The sequence below is a fragment of the Fusarium solani genome (genome assembly GCF_023522795.1).
Source record: "Fusarium solani strain SB1 chromosome Unknown bctg00000001, whole genome shotgun sequence".
Lineage (NCBI taxonomy): Eukaryota > Fungi > Ascomycota > Sordariomycetes > Hypocreales > Nectriaceae > Fusarium > Fusarium solani.
In genome coordinates this window covers 3,226,132-3,239,515 of record NW_027072156.1, presented here as the reverse complement: position 1 = coordinate 3,239,515, position 13,384 = coordinate 3,226,132, and the positions used below count along the sequence as shown (strand labels likewise).

General features: G+C 53.9%; 5 protein-coding genes across 5 annotated transcripts; 3 read left to right on the top strand and 2 right to left on the bottom strand.

Annotated features, from left to right (window-relative positions):
* Positions 1-1,382: 1,382 nt before the first annotated feature.
* MRS44_003117 (uncharacterized protein) lies at positions 1,383-3,864 on the bottom strand (the record flags this gene model as incomplete). The annotated part of the gene is made up of 4 exons (XM_046268327.2): positions 1,383-1,612; positions 1,680-2,669; positions 2,725-2,992; positions 3,718-3,864. 4 exons carry the CDS (start codon positions 3,862-3,864, stop codon positions 1,383-1,385), a joined length of 1,635 nt encoding a protein of 544 aa, XP_046137225.2.
* Positions 3,865-5,083: 1,219 nt separating this feature from the next.
* Positions 5,084-6,554, top strand: MRS44_003116 (uncharacterized protein; the record flags this gene model as incomplete). Its single annotated transcript, XM_065623098.1, has 3 exons — positions 5,084-5,299; positions 5,404-6,443; positions 6,491-6,554. The coding sequence occupies 3 exons, from the start codon at positions 5,084-5,086 to the stop codon at positions 6,552-6,554; spliced, it is 1,320 nt and encodes a 439-aa protein (XP_065479170.1).
* A 435-nt stretch (positions 6,555-6,989) lies between these two features.
* On the top strand, positions 6,990-8,588 carry MRS44_003115 (uncharacterized protein; the record flags this gene model as incomplete). Its single annotated transcript, XM_065623097.1, has 1 exon — positions 6,990-8,588. The coding sequence occupies one exon, from the start codon at positions 6,990-6,992 to the stop codon at positions 8,586-8,588; it is 1,599 nt and encodes a 532-aa protein (XP_065479169.1).
* A 780-nt stretch (positions 8,589-9,368) lies between these two features.
* On the top strand, positions 9,369-11,159 carry MRS44_003114 (uncharacterized protein; the record flags this gene model as incomplete). Its single annotated transcript, XM_065623096.1, has 1 exon — positions 9,369-11,159. The coding sequence occupies one exon, from the start codon at positions 9,369-9,371 to the stop codon at positions 11,157-11,159; it is 1,791 nt and encodes a 596-aa protein (XP_065479168.1).
* A 676-nt stretch (positions 11,160-11,835) lies between these two features.
* Positions 11,836-12,736, bottom strand: MRS44_003113 (uncharacterized protein; the record flags this gene model as incomplete). The annotated part of the gene is made up of 2 exons (XM_046272029.2): positions 11,836-11,958; positions 12,026-12,736. The coding sequence occupies 2 exons, from the start codon at positions 12,734-12,736 to the stop codon at positions 11,836-11,838; spliced, it is 834 nt and encodes a 277-aa protein (XP_046137223.1).
* Positions 12,737-13,384: the final 648 nt, after the last annotated feature.

Here is a 13,384-nt window from a genome sequence, read left to right as displayed (position 1 = left end):
CCCCGCTCAATTGACGAAATGAAGTTTTGATTTCCTTTTACCCTGAGTTTTTGCACCAAATTCCCCGATATGACCGAGGTTCCGAAGTCACGAATATCATGTATCCCATGTACCTTTCATTCCCTTGCGCATGTAACTACCTCTCATTTGTCACCTAACTTACATCTTTATCACTGCACATCCTTTTTCTTTTTGTCTTTTTTTCCTTTAGTTTCCCACATATTTAACGACTGTCAATGGTACCAAGAAGAGACGGAGAGAACGAAAACAAGCAAGTCAAGTCAAGACAAGACGAGGCAAAAGAAATGAATGGCAGGGAGGGCATGTTGGGCCTGGCGTTGGCCGAACAGGGGTGAGTGAGCAAGAGGCGATGATATCCGTCGTGCTCATCTCTGCTCCCCCACGTGTTTGTATACTAGACCATGATGGACCATCCAAAACTACCTAATGAGGAGGGATGAATATGACGGGCTGGGCAAGGGAGGGCGTTGGAGGCTACACAGTGAGCATGTAAAAATGTCATTGATTGATCTTATTCATATTCTATTTTGTCTACAGTATGTCTGTGCCTTTGCAGCCGTGTGCCCGTTGAGATGCCACTGTGACTACTGAAAATCGAGTTGAATGAAGAATCAATATCCAAACATCGGTCAGGCTCATGTGCATAGCCTTCTGTCGGCTGCAACGCCAGCCCGCTCCTCGAGAGACCTCGTGACATGTCGAAGGAAGCCGTGCAGGGCTGAAACGGGACATATTGTCTACGCAGGGCTGAAGGTTTCGTTTCGCGTGTTCAGTGCACATGTTTGTACGTGGCTGTGGGCTCGGCGAGGGGCACTTGAGGGGGGATGCAAGGTCCCGGTGTGGAAGAGGCTTGGTGCTCTGCTCTCATCGAAATGCAAGAAAAGGCAAGAGAAGATGCAGGCTTGCTGGGGCGGGTCAGGCCAAGCATTGTCCTCGTCTTGAGGTACTGGGCGAGTGGCAATTCCCATGACGCCCCCGCTCCTCGCGAGCAAACATTCGGAAGCGTGTGGTGGAAACCCCCTCCCCCTCCCGTGTGATAATCTACAGCCTTGGAAGGGAAAAAAGTCGAAAGGCTGGGAATGCCGGATCAAGGACATTGCCGGGTTTGTTGGTCGGCAGCGGACCTGCACTTTCGGCTACTGAACGAATGGAGCGGGCGTCAGGCTCCAGGGGACCGTCGCTGTGGCTTGCATGGCGAGCTGAGTTGCTTTGTCCGAGATATATATCGGGTTGGATGTTGGTTGTGCTCTCGCAGATGGAGTTGCATTTGTTGCACGGGCCAAATTTAGTCGTTGATCGAGGGGAACAAGGGGGACCAAAGTGTGACGCCTCAAAATCTATAGCACAGTACGGATGCCGTTCTATTGAAAGGCATGGCTGCGTCTCATGTAGTTTTTGATGCGGGCCATGGTGGCATCGTCGTCGCCGTTTCCCTCCAAGACCATGTCATCGTCATCATCATCGTAGTCCATGTTGTCAAACTCCTCGTCGTCGGATGCGTTCCCGTTGCGGTAGCCGTATGGGCGCCGTCCATACTCATCATCTGACTCTACCTCGTCTTCGGGGTAATCCGCCGTGTAGTAGTTCTCGGCTGACAAGTTTGCTCCGTTAGCCTTTTTAAAGACAATGGGGGGTCTCATCCAGAAATAGCAACATACCATTTTCGTCCTCGTCGTCCTCGTCAAGCTCCTCGTCTTCGTCGTTCTCAGGGCCAAAGAACAGGGTGTTATCCTCCTCTCCATCAAGAACCAAAACACCGACATCTGCTGGTGCCACGTTGACCATCATGGCATGTGCAGGAACACGGACGTATTCCTCAATAACCCAGTCATCATCATCCATATCACTCACGTCGCTCATGGCTGTATCCATCTGGTTGGGCTCAGGGGTACTGGCCACGACATCTGGATGGCGTTCAGCATAACTTTTTGTCGGGGTTTTTGGCTTGAACCTGTGTTGCACTGCCTTGCGCTTCTCGTTCTCCATCTGCTGGAGGTTTGCGCCGATTTCCTTCATGACCCAGTCGTTCATGTCAGCCGCGATCATCGACATGTCCTGGTTATGGGGGTTCATGGCGGAGGCCGGCAGAGGGGCCCGCGCATTGGGATCCGGCATAGGAGAGCGTTGTCTACTCCTCACTCCTGGTTTCTTCAAGCGCGGCTCCGTTGCCTTTTGATCTACTGCCACAGCTACATCTTGCTGCTGCTGGTCGGGCGGCGGCGTTGCAGATGCGCGCATTGCCTCAAGAGCTCGTGAAGCTCGCTGGCTGGCCTTGACACGACCTCGCTCAACGAACACGGCGGGTCCGTAACGCCCCTTTTTCTTCATGCCGGGGATGGAAGACTGGTTTCCGGTAGCCGTCATCATCATCTTCTTTGATATGTGGAAACGTCGTGGCTCGGCGAGTTTGGAGTCATCGGCGGGTGCCGTGTTCAACGTAGAGGCGATGCTAGTAGGATCCGATGCCTTGACAGCGACCTTTGCCTTTGTCCGAGGAGCGTCACCATCGGGGCCGGACACATGGATGATGGGTTTGACATCGTGAAAGGATCTCGCAGGGGCTTCGGTGGGAGATTGGGGATCGGCATGTCGCCTCTGGTAGACCCAATTACTGCCAGTTCGATGGCGCTTCGCGCCCTCGTCAAACTCTGCTCAGAGTAAGATACCGCGATAGCGAAGGCACGGAGAAGGGGAAGACCATACGGAGGAAAGTCACAGGCGACTCATCGTCGCGCTTTCGCTTGACGCGAATGAGTTGAGGCGGAATAGACATGGCTGGAAGCTGTGAGAGGACACGCTCGTGCGATGTGATGGCTGTGCTGGAGCTGCGAAGTTCACGGTGCCCAGTCGAAACGAATCTATGGATCGATGGTTGCCTGGCGGCGCTCAAAGAGCAGACGGAAGGGACCGAGGCAGAAGTAGAGAAAAGGAAATACACAATAGAATAGAGAGGCCGGGGCTCTGAAACAGACTGGAACGATGCTACAGCATGCGCTCAAGCGTGGGTTGCGATCGATGAGGTCAGAGTTTGGTTTGGCCTCCACCAAAAATCGCTGGAGGTGTTTTTTTCTGTCCTGGATGAGTTGGGTCCCTGCATCCACTTTCCGGAGAGTGGGGCCTGAGGAGAGTCAAGCCGTTCGCAATGAAACTAGAGGTACGTACCTACTTGTCAACTGAGAGTTCTCAGCTTCAATGGGACGATAAATGAAAGCACTCATAAATATATCACATGAGGAATGTATGAATCTGTCAACATAGGTAATATGGCCAATATCTGGGCCGTCGTTTCCTTGGTGACTGCAGGTGGCCTCTCATCTTCAACCACTTTAGAGCCGCTTCCGGCGTGGGGTCGGAGTGCCCGTTTTAGCGTCATTTCCAATTCTCATGAGTGGGGGCACTGAGCATTGAGACACAGACAAGCAAACCTATCATGATCAACTGTAAATAGATTCCAGGAGAGGAAAAGAGGGAGAATTTCAACATGTGCGGTGAGGTTGATGGGCGATACGGAAGGTGACCATGCCATTGGCTGTAATAGGGAGATGCCCGACTCCCGTCGTTATCAGACGAAGGCGGCACTCTTTGGTGGATAAGGTAGGCAGTGGAGTACAGACAGCGTTTGGCTTAGAATCCTTTCCTTTGGAGGCCAATCAGATAGAGGCCGGTAGTGAGCCTCAAATGCCGGAAACGACGTACGAGGACATGATCATGATCATGCTCATGATTGTCTGGTTGTTTGTTTGATGCCAAACCACCGCAGACCTGGACCACGCCGAAGAGAGAAGGCATCAAGGTGGTGATATCATGAGCTCTAGCTTGGAAGTGCGGGGGCGCACGGTTCATGTTGGTTTCCCTTGGCCTCAAGACGCATGCGTTTACTCCAACATGGCTCTTTGCTGCTTCGGACGACTTGCCTACACAATCAAGTGCTCAAAGGTACCAACGTGGTGGGCTACTATGCATAAGAACAGGTAGACCTATTCAGACCATTTCGCTGCCATGATATGATGCTTTATAATGTTTGTGTGTGTTAATACTACCTACCTATGCAACAGGCCAGCGACAAAAGCAAGGCGATTCTCTGGGAAGCTATCCACCCCATCATGCACTTGTCAGGCCGTGGAACCGGACTCGGACCGCCACACGGCTTCCGAAGTTTCCATGACCGAGAGAAAGCCCTTCCGGCGTTTTCGACTTGCAATGATAACAATCTCGGCCGACGCTTTGGCCAAAGAAAGACGGTGTGTTGTGCTCGGAGAGGTCTTGACAAGAGTTGGCTGACGCCCAAAAACAGGCGGTGGAGTGTAGATTCACATCTGTGAGATCTCTTCCTGCACTTACACTTTCAACAGTACAACAAGTCTAGGTACGTGGGTCACAACAAGATGCGATATATATGCTATATATGCTAATCTACATGACCACCTCCATCATCAACCCTCAAATATCGGAATGCCCTTTGACAAACCCATTGGTCCATCATATCATGACCGAGATGGAGCTCGAGATGGTGGAATGCGGGGGCGCACAGACCACCTCCTGGCCCGCCTTGACCTCAAAATGATGCATTCTCTCTTCTCCCTTGGAAGCTGTCGGGTGGCACTGTCTTTGGAGGCGCAAGACTTTGTATCGACGTCGCCTTGACAGCACCAGACCGCCGCTCTGACGGGTGCGGGGTTGGACACTGTACCTAGTCCAGTTGTAGATCTGAGTCAGGTTTGACTTCGTGCCTACCTCGTAGCTATCGACGCGTCACCCGCCGGCAGCTGCCATGCGTTATCCGTCAAGGACCTTTCCTTGCTTCGTACAGTACAATACAGTACATACCCAGAATATCCCAACCCGTCCAGTCCCTTCGCGCATCCCTGCCTACCTACCTCTAGTATCGTTCGATTCCAGCGCAAAACGACATCATCGCTAATGCCATTTCCTCCTTTAACCTATCTTTCGCTCCTAGAGCTCTGCTGCGACTCGATATTCCCACTCCGAGATTGAGTTGTGCGACTACTCGCAACCTCTTCCGTGTCGCTCCCGCCATAGAGGAACCCCATCACACCCTACAATGTCGCCCAAGATCACCTCCACCATCACCTACAGAAAGCCTGGAACTTCACCCCCCATTTTCCTCGCCGGCTCCTTCTCCGATCCACAATGGGAGCTTCAAGAGATGGAATTCACCACTGGTGAGGACGGAGAGCACACTTTCCGATCCAAGGTCACAGTCGAGGCGCACCAGGACTACCAGTTCAAGCTCCGCATAGGACATGGCGACTGGTGGGTTCTGGCCGAAAACTATCCCATCGGCGAGTTGCATCCGATCCATCATGCAATTGGCTTGTCTGACGATATGTGACTACAGTAACCGACGATTCCGGGAACCAGAACAACTTATTGAACGTCCCCGAGCCTTCCACCGAGGAGCAGATCGCTCCCGCTGGCCTCAACACCCCAGCGATCAACGTGAAACATGACACGCAGCCGGCCCCGACCTCTCAGGCAGCTGACAATACCAAGGATGAACCCGATGATATAAAGATGCCTCTGTTTGCGCACGAATGCTTGGGTGCCTATGATTTCGGAGAGGGCGACTCGGACCATGAGGCTGTTCCGAGTGCGAGCAATAGCCCAGAGCAGCACTCGAAACACAAGCTCAAGAAGGATGATATGGCTGACATCGACATCAACGACCCCACGCTCGAGAAGTTTCCTTCAGACCGTGGCTCGATCTTAGATGCCCTCCGGACGATCCAAACTCACCTCGGTGAGGATCATACCCACCTTGACGACATCCCGTCCTCGCCTCGTGTGGTTTCTTCGAGAAGAACCAGCCTCGACTCGGCCGATGAATTGAGCCTGTCTCCTGCCCCATTGAGCCCCACAACTACTCGGAGGCGAGAAAGTAGATTGTCCCACAGCAGCTTTGGAAGGACTCGATCGGCAGTCTCCCTGGGTTCAATTGCCGAAGAGCCCAAGCCTCAGGGTGACAGAAAGCCCCAGAACCCCCCTGTCGTCTCGTTACCCGGTCTCAAAAATCCCAAGGGGACAGATGCTGGCTTCAAGTCACCTCCCAGCGAGGAAGATGAAGCTGTGGTGTTGAAAACCTCAGAGGTAAAGCCCAAAGAGAAGAACGAAAGCTTGTCAGTGTCTCAAGTTGAAAGTTATGAGGCCCAGAATGGTCACTCCGGCACGGGTCTGAGCATTGCCGCTGCGGATGAGACGTCACCAGCTGCAAGTGCCCAGGAGGCTGAAGGCCAAGCGGACAAATCCGTGGAAGACCAAACCCCCACAAGCTCAAAGCCAACACTTGATCCCCCATCTCAAGACGAGCCCATTGCTTCGGCCTCGGAAAGGGGGAAAGCGCCTAATGGGGCATCGCCCGCTGGAGAGCCGTCTCGAAGCTCCCGCGGGAGTGTACTACCCATGTGAGTAGAATAAAGCCCGGAGAAGAATTTGGCTGACTGATGAACAGGATCGTTACGACCGGGGCGCTCGCAGTCGCTATTGGAATAGGATGGTGGCAAACTTCTGATTAGTAGGCCAGCCATGCGATTCAATGGTGATTGTCATGCTGGCTTGGAGGTATAATATAGTTAAGGGGATAATATGAAAGGGTCAAAGTTTGGTTTGGCCTTTGGCGGTGGGAATCAATTGGAATGGCGCAAACGAAGTTTCGGTAGGAGGGTCGGGTCGAACGGACAACTCACATAACCTAGGTATGCAACTTGCAAGGAGAATCGGAGCTACATCTCATTATTTTATCTTTAACTTATCTTGAATTTGTTTTCAACGTGAAGCCGTTAATTTTCTGAAGTTGACTGTCGAATGCAGGATTCAACTGGGGTACGTACCTTGCCACTCATCGGCGAAAAAACTCCGATGACCGACCTTGTAAGAAAAAAACCTACTGCCTGCCCGCCTACCCACCTGAGTACAGACGAGCAACAGACAAACATCAATTCTCCGTCACGATGCAGCGCGTGGCAGCGAACTCAATTTGTTCGCTTTGCCTATTCACGGCGCGCCCGGCTACCGCGATTCGAGCGCCATTGCAACCATGCCTAGCCCAGCGCTTTCTGTCACAACGCGCAAAGGCTCGCCCCTCTCGCATGGTTCTCTCTGACCGAGTTGACGAAGCACCACCATCTCGAGATGACCGACGAAGACGCCGAGACGCCCCAGGCCCCTTTGGTGGCATGAACCGGACTTATGCCAACGTCGATCCCGCTCGGAGGGCCGGACGGCAGCGTGCTTTGGATGCGAAAGGAGGCAAGGGAAGAGATAGGGAAAGAGATGGTAGACGAGGCTCGAGGGACAGGGACGGAGACGATCGAAAGGCGCTCAAGATGCAGCGCGCCCTAGCTACCGTCTCATATGGAAAGCGCACGATTCTGAAGGAAACCATGACCGAGTACGAGTCATTCGACAACTTCGACCTCATCCCCGTCCTCCAGGCGGCTGTCAACGATGAGCTCTTCAAGGGCATGACCGACATCAAGCCGACGCCCGTCCAAAGACTCGCAATCCCCGCCCTCCTGGGACAGAAGGGGCCCTTGGATCCGAAGAGACCCTCGACCGAGATGAGGTCTTTTCTGCTCGCCGCTGAGACGGGCTCTGGAAAGACTCTTGCCTACCTTCTTCCAGCCATTGACGCTTTGAAGATGGCGGAAGCGGAGGACCCTGAGATCAAGGCTTACAGGGAGCGGTGGGAGGCTGAGAAGGAGCGGCAATTGGCGAGCAAGTCCAAATACAAGGCCTTTGACGAGCCTCACCCCACGATGGCTCGTCCCAAGGTTGTTGTGCTTGTCCCGACGGCGGAGCTCGCCCACCAGGTTACAAAGGTGTCCAAGTCGATATCTCATGTGGCCAAGTTCAAGACGGAGCTCTTGTCATCTGATCTGAAGCCGCAGCAGATCCAGCGCAACCTGTACGGACCAAGGGGCGTTGATATCATCGTCTCAACTCCCCATCTTCTGGCATCCATTGCCGACTCGGATCCCAACATCCTTTCACGGGTAACTCATCTGATTGTCGATGAGGCAGACTCGCTCTTTGACCGAAGTTTCGCCCCTGTTACGACAAGCATCATCGAGCGGGCATCGCCGTCCTTGAAGCAGTTTGTTTGCTGCTCAGCCACCATCCCTCGAAAGCTCAACAACTTCCTCGCCACCAACTACCCTAAGATGACTCGAATCACCACCCCCAATCTTCACGCCATCCCCCGACGTGTTCAACTTGGTGTCATTGATGTTTCAAAGGACCCTTACCGCAACAAGAAGGATCTTGCCTGTGCGGATGCCATCTACTCGATCGGTCGCGAATCTGCGAGCCACGAGGGTCCCGTCAAGGGTGAAGTTGACGTTCGCCGCATCATGGTGTTTGTCAACGAGCGTGAGAAGACGGAAGAGCTAGCTGCCTACCTCAGAGAGAAGGGTATCAATGCCGAAGCCCTCCACAGGGATACCCCTGAGAAACGTCACGGCGAAGTCCTTGAGACCTTCACGTCCCCCGAGCCTCTGAGGATCCCCACTCCCCCAGTCCATCTCGCCAGCGATCCCTTGCCAACGTAAGGGTTCTTGTCGTCACGGATCTGGCCTCGAGAGGTATCGACACATTGGCTGTTCGACACGTTATTCTTTACGACGTCCCACACACAACGATTGACTTTATCCACCGACTTGGTCGTGCCGGACGAATGGGACGACGAGGCCGTGGCATCGTCCTCGTGGGCAACGATGATAGAAAGGATGTGGTTGCAGAAGTCAAGCACAGCATGTTCAAGGGACAGGCCCTAATTTAATGACATAAATCGGCCAGTCTTTTTATGAAATGTACGATAGGGAATGGAATCTTGTATGAACAGAGGCATGAAGAGAAAAGTCTATTTGGATAGACCGGTTAGGGCTTATCACGATATCTCCATAGCATGTGTAACATATACCGTTTTCAGAAATGCGCTTATAAAAGAAGTAGATGGGATGTTTCTTGGGGATGACATTATGTCGTGATAAGACGGATGAGTCCAAATGCAAGGTACGAGAATTGATGCGCGATCGGCTCCTTCCACGCCGATCTTGAGATTGAAGCTCCGGGACTTGGTCTAAGCGCCCGGTGTTTTTGTGGACCCACTAACGGAAGGTACGTACCAGCTCTTATCGCGTCGCGTCCCGTTGGCGTGTTTCTCTCCCGCACACTCAATATCATCATCATTGCCGCACCTCCGCTTCCCCCAAAAGTGCAAACTTGAGTCTCTGGGACAGCTCCAGGCTGGTCGCAGCCGCACCTCAATCATTTATCCCGGAAGGGCCTTGACGCACATATTCCACACCGAAACAACACACAATCAAACAATGCCTCGCCCTAAACGAGCGCGTCGCGCGCCCGCACAATCTGCGAAAGCTGCTGCGCGATCTCCCACACCCGAGGCTGAAGCCCCGAGCGACAACGAACTTCCCCGCCAGGACAAGTCTCCAGAGAGAGGGCGAAGACGAACGACGCGAGCTTCTGGTGCCCGCCTTAGCGCGACTGACGAGCAGGCGGTTCTGGCTACGAGCCGACGTCGCGATGCGGCGCTCGACAGGCTGGCCAATGAGGACCCAACCTCTGCAAGCGGTAACAACGCTGCGGATGAAGACTCGGGCAGCTCGGTTGAGGGTGGACGACGAATTACAGCCACGCCCACGAATCGGAGGGACACGACGGGATTGGATCTGGCGGACAGCGTGTTTGGCGATCTCGATGATAGCTTCGACGGCGATGGCGATGGCGAGCGAGGAGGAATGCGCTCAACCGACACATCATCACTGAACCTGAGCAACTTCAAGCGCAGATCGCGTCAATCCAGTATCATCGGCCGAAACGACCCGCCGATCAGACCAAGCAGTCGCGGCGGCAACACGCCCAGCATTAGCTCGACGCTCCACTTCGGAGCCTTCAGACGACGCGCGCGAGAGCCGAGTATCCTGGGGACCGCGCGGAAGCCCCGACCGGAAGAGGCTGGGACGGGTCAGGAGCCTGATTCGGAGAGCGAGGACGAGGAGGAATTTCTGCCCGAGGCCGAGTCGACACCGCTCAACAACAGACGGAGGACCCAACCCGAATCTGAGCTCGAGGCTGAGCGTGAGGCTACTCCAGAGGCGTCGACGGGGCCGAGGCGCAGAAAGCGCAAGAGCGAGGATGCGGTGCCGAGTAGCGATAGGCCGGAGAAGATGTCGCGCGTTGATGTGGAGCAAGAGGAAGAAGACCACGAAGAGGAACAACAGGAGGAGGAAGTAAGAGCTGCAAGCGAGATCGATCTTGTTGATGATAGCGCAAGCGACTCTTCACTCTCTTCCCTCTCGTCACCACTTGGTCCTTCGCCCGTTCTCCCCGATCGACCTGTCACGCCAATCAACGATGAAGAGATCATGGCACCCCCTGCCAGCAGCGATTCAGAAGAGGGTAACGACGTTTGGCCAGATATCCATACCCTCGCAAAGCGACGACGGAGACCATCCGTTGCCACACCACCTCGAGCCGACAACTTCTCAGACGTCTCTTCTCCCCCTTCGCTGACACACTCACCCAACTACGCCGAGACACGGGCAACCAAAACCAGAGGCCGGGCCGCCACTCGGAGACAACCCTCTCCTAAGCTCACAACCGCCGATCTCACCAACCTACTCCCGAAGCGCCGGTACAAGAAGCAGCGGGACCCCTTGGGACTGGAGAGCGATGAAGAGTACGACACATCAGAGATGCCGCAGGGCGAGGATGAGCTCTCGTATGTGGATAGCCGGACGACCCGGAGGAGACAAGCCAGTCGACCAGGCTCACGGGGCGGACGCTCAGCGCAGGCTCCAAAGGGCAGGCAGGCAGCCTCCAACAAGTCCAAGGGGCGGAATCAGCAGACCTACTCCCGGCGCTCGTCAGATAAGGAGAACGAGGGCGAGGAGCAAGGCAGTGACAACGATGAGCACGACCGCAGCCAGTTCCAACCGCTCCCAGATGATACATTCGATGGTGACGGAAGCGGCGAGAGCTCAAACATGCCGTCTGCAGATGAGCTGAGACAGGCAGTCAAGAAGTTCAAGGAAGTGGACAGGTGGGAGCTTGACTATGAGGAGGTTACGCAGAGCTCGTCACCGCCGGGTGCACGATGAGGCACGAGCAAGCAAAGGCAGGGGAAAGAAACTGCTGTGGTCCCTAACCGGCTTCAGCATCTCCAGAGGGACGGTGACAGGACAGTTTGCTTGTCTTCTGTTCAGAGTGACACATCTTTTTTGTCAACTGTCGAGTTGCTATGCAGAGGCGGGTGTTGATGACATGGATATCGTATCCGACCCAAGCACCCCCTTACGCGAGGTTATGATTCATGGGGCCAGAGAAGTCGGTGCCTCGTTGACCTCTGAACGGCTCTATGAAGGAGGCTTGTTTGCGGCATCGTCGAAGTTTCTCTTGGTAGCGAGTAGGCTCTGGGAGGGCGTTAGGGCTTTGGAGCGGTTCGTGTTAGCGAAGTAAAACATGTGGAGTTACGCAGGGTGTTGGTCTTGTCTTTTTTTCATCATGAAGGGTCCGAAATGATGGTCGTTTATGGCATGTATCACGTTTCTTCGGGGTCAGGGGGGGTTGTCTCGGTGGTTGAGCAAACAAGGCCAAACCAAATGTAAAGGCCGGCCGTGTTTAAAGAAGCAAAATGCTGCTGGCTTTATTGGAATCCAAAACAAATTCATTTTTATCAAGTCAGATCATCTCGCTCCCAGCTGATGCCGTGACTGAAGCAACCAACCACCAACGCCCAACACCGTGATCGAAATACTGATATACTTGAATATCATCTCATGTGCTGAGCTTAACAGCCTCTGTCCGCTGCTCTACTAGAGGCAGTAGCGGCGCCAGCACATTAGGATCGCGCAGGGCAATGGTAATATCGTCGGGCAATCTGCCAGACATGAAGAGTTTCTACAGATTGACAGTTAGCAACTCTTGGCTTCACTGGCAGTCAAAGTGGTCAGTCAAATGCACTCACCCTCTTAACATTCGCAAAGCTCTCCTCTTGAGCAGAGTACTCGCGAAGGACAGTATCAGTCTCAAAGTCGACATAGATGCGGGTGTCACGTATCCGCAAGATGACATTGTCCAGGCGCATGAACAGCCGGCACAGCAGAAGCATGCGCTTCTCGTGCACGCGCACCTTGACGCTGAAGATGGAGATGCCATTGTCGTCGAGCTCGCTCTCGTACAGCATGACCTCGTCAAAGAAGATCATGGGGTCCCGGCGCTTGAGAAGCTCAATGGGGATAGCCTGGTCCGTGGGCGCAAACTGCTGGGCTCCTAGGGCCAGCGTGCCGGTGTATGTCGTCGAGTAGCTCCAGTCATAAGGCTTGACAACCTCCTTGATCCCCTGTGTGGTCCCCTCCCGTGTGCTCTCCCAATCCCGGGCGTAGGCGACCTTGAGCATGTGGCGATCCGTCTTGTCAACGGCGTCGAGCGCGTCGGGGGTGTTGAAGCTGACGGACCAGCCCGAGGGCACGTGCTCGAGGGAGACGAGGTTCTCGCCAAAGATCATCTCAGGCATGGGGATGCCGATCTTGTCGGTGAGGGAGTCTATCACGCCGGCCTTTGAGATGGGGAGCTTGCGTGTCGAGATGCGGAATCGGCCCTGGTTGTGGGTGCTGGTGGCCGCGGCGATAGCCTCGGGAGTTGGGTAGGGTTCGTTGATGTCGGTGATGTGATTCATATTGGGCGAGCGGTTACGGAGCGGTAGCGGCTGGGCGATGGAGGATGCGAAGTGCCGCAGATGGAGACAAGGTGCTTGTTTCAAGATGAAGCTTTACAGTCCAAGGTACCTCCAGGTTTGGAAGGGTCTGGTGGTGGTGGGGTTTGGTGGGGGAGCTCTCGCAGGTACCTTGGTCCCCGCTCCATGGTACCCGTACCTGTCTTATCAATCTCTCCTGGACGTTGGGCGCCTTCAAGTATCATTTTGAGGTTCTTAGGGAGAAAACCAGCCCTCGAATTAGAGGCGGTTTAAAATCCAAAATCAATCAAGAGCATATGTGGGACTAAGTCCTAGCTACTCAGAAATTGCAAAATGTTAGAAGTGATTGCCCAACTACCACAAAATGTGCTCGACAGGACCCCATCCGTAAGCAAGAGAGAATTTGAGCGTCTAGAATGCCTTGCAATTTTACCTAGATGGATCGTTCTCTGTATAGAGAATGTGAAGGACTGATATTCATGTTGCTAACTGCCCCCACTCTTCGTGATGGCTTCATCGTTCATCAAACTTCAGAGCATTATCAACATGGATTCATTGCTACTCAACTCAAGATGAAAGAGCCGGCTATCAAATCATTCGCACTAACCCTGCCCAATATGTTTAATATCT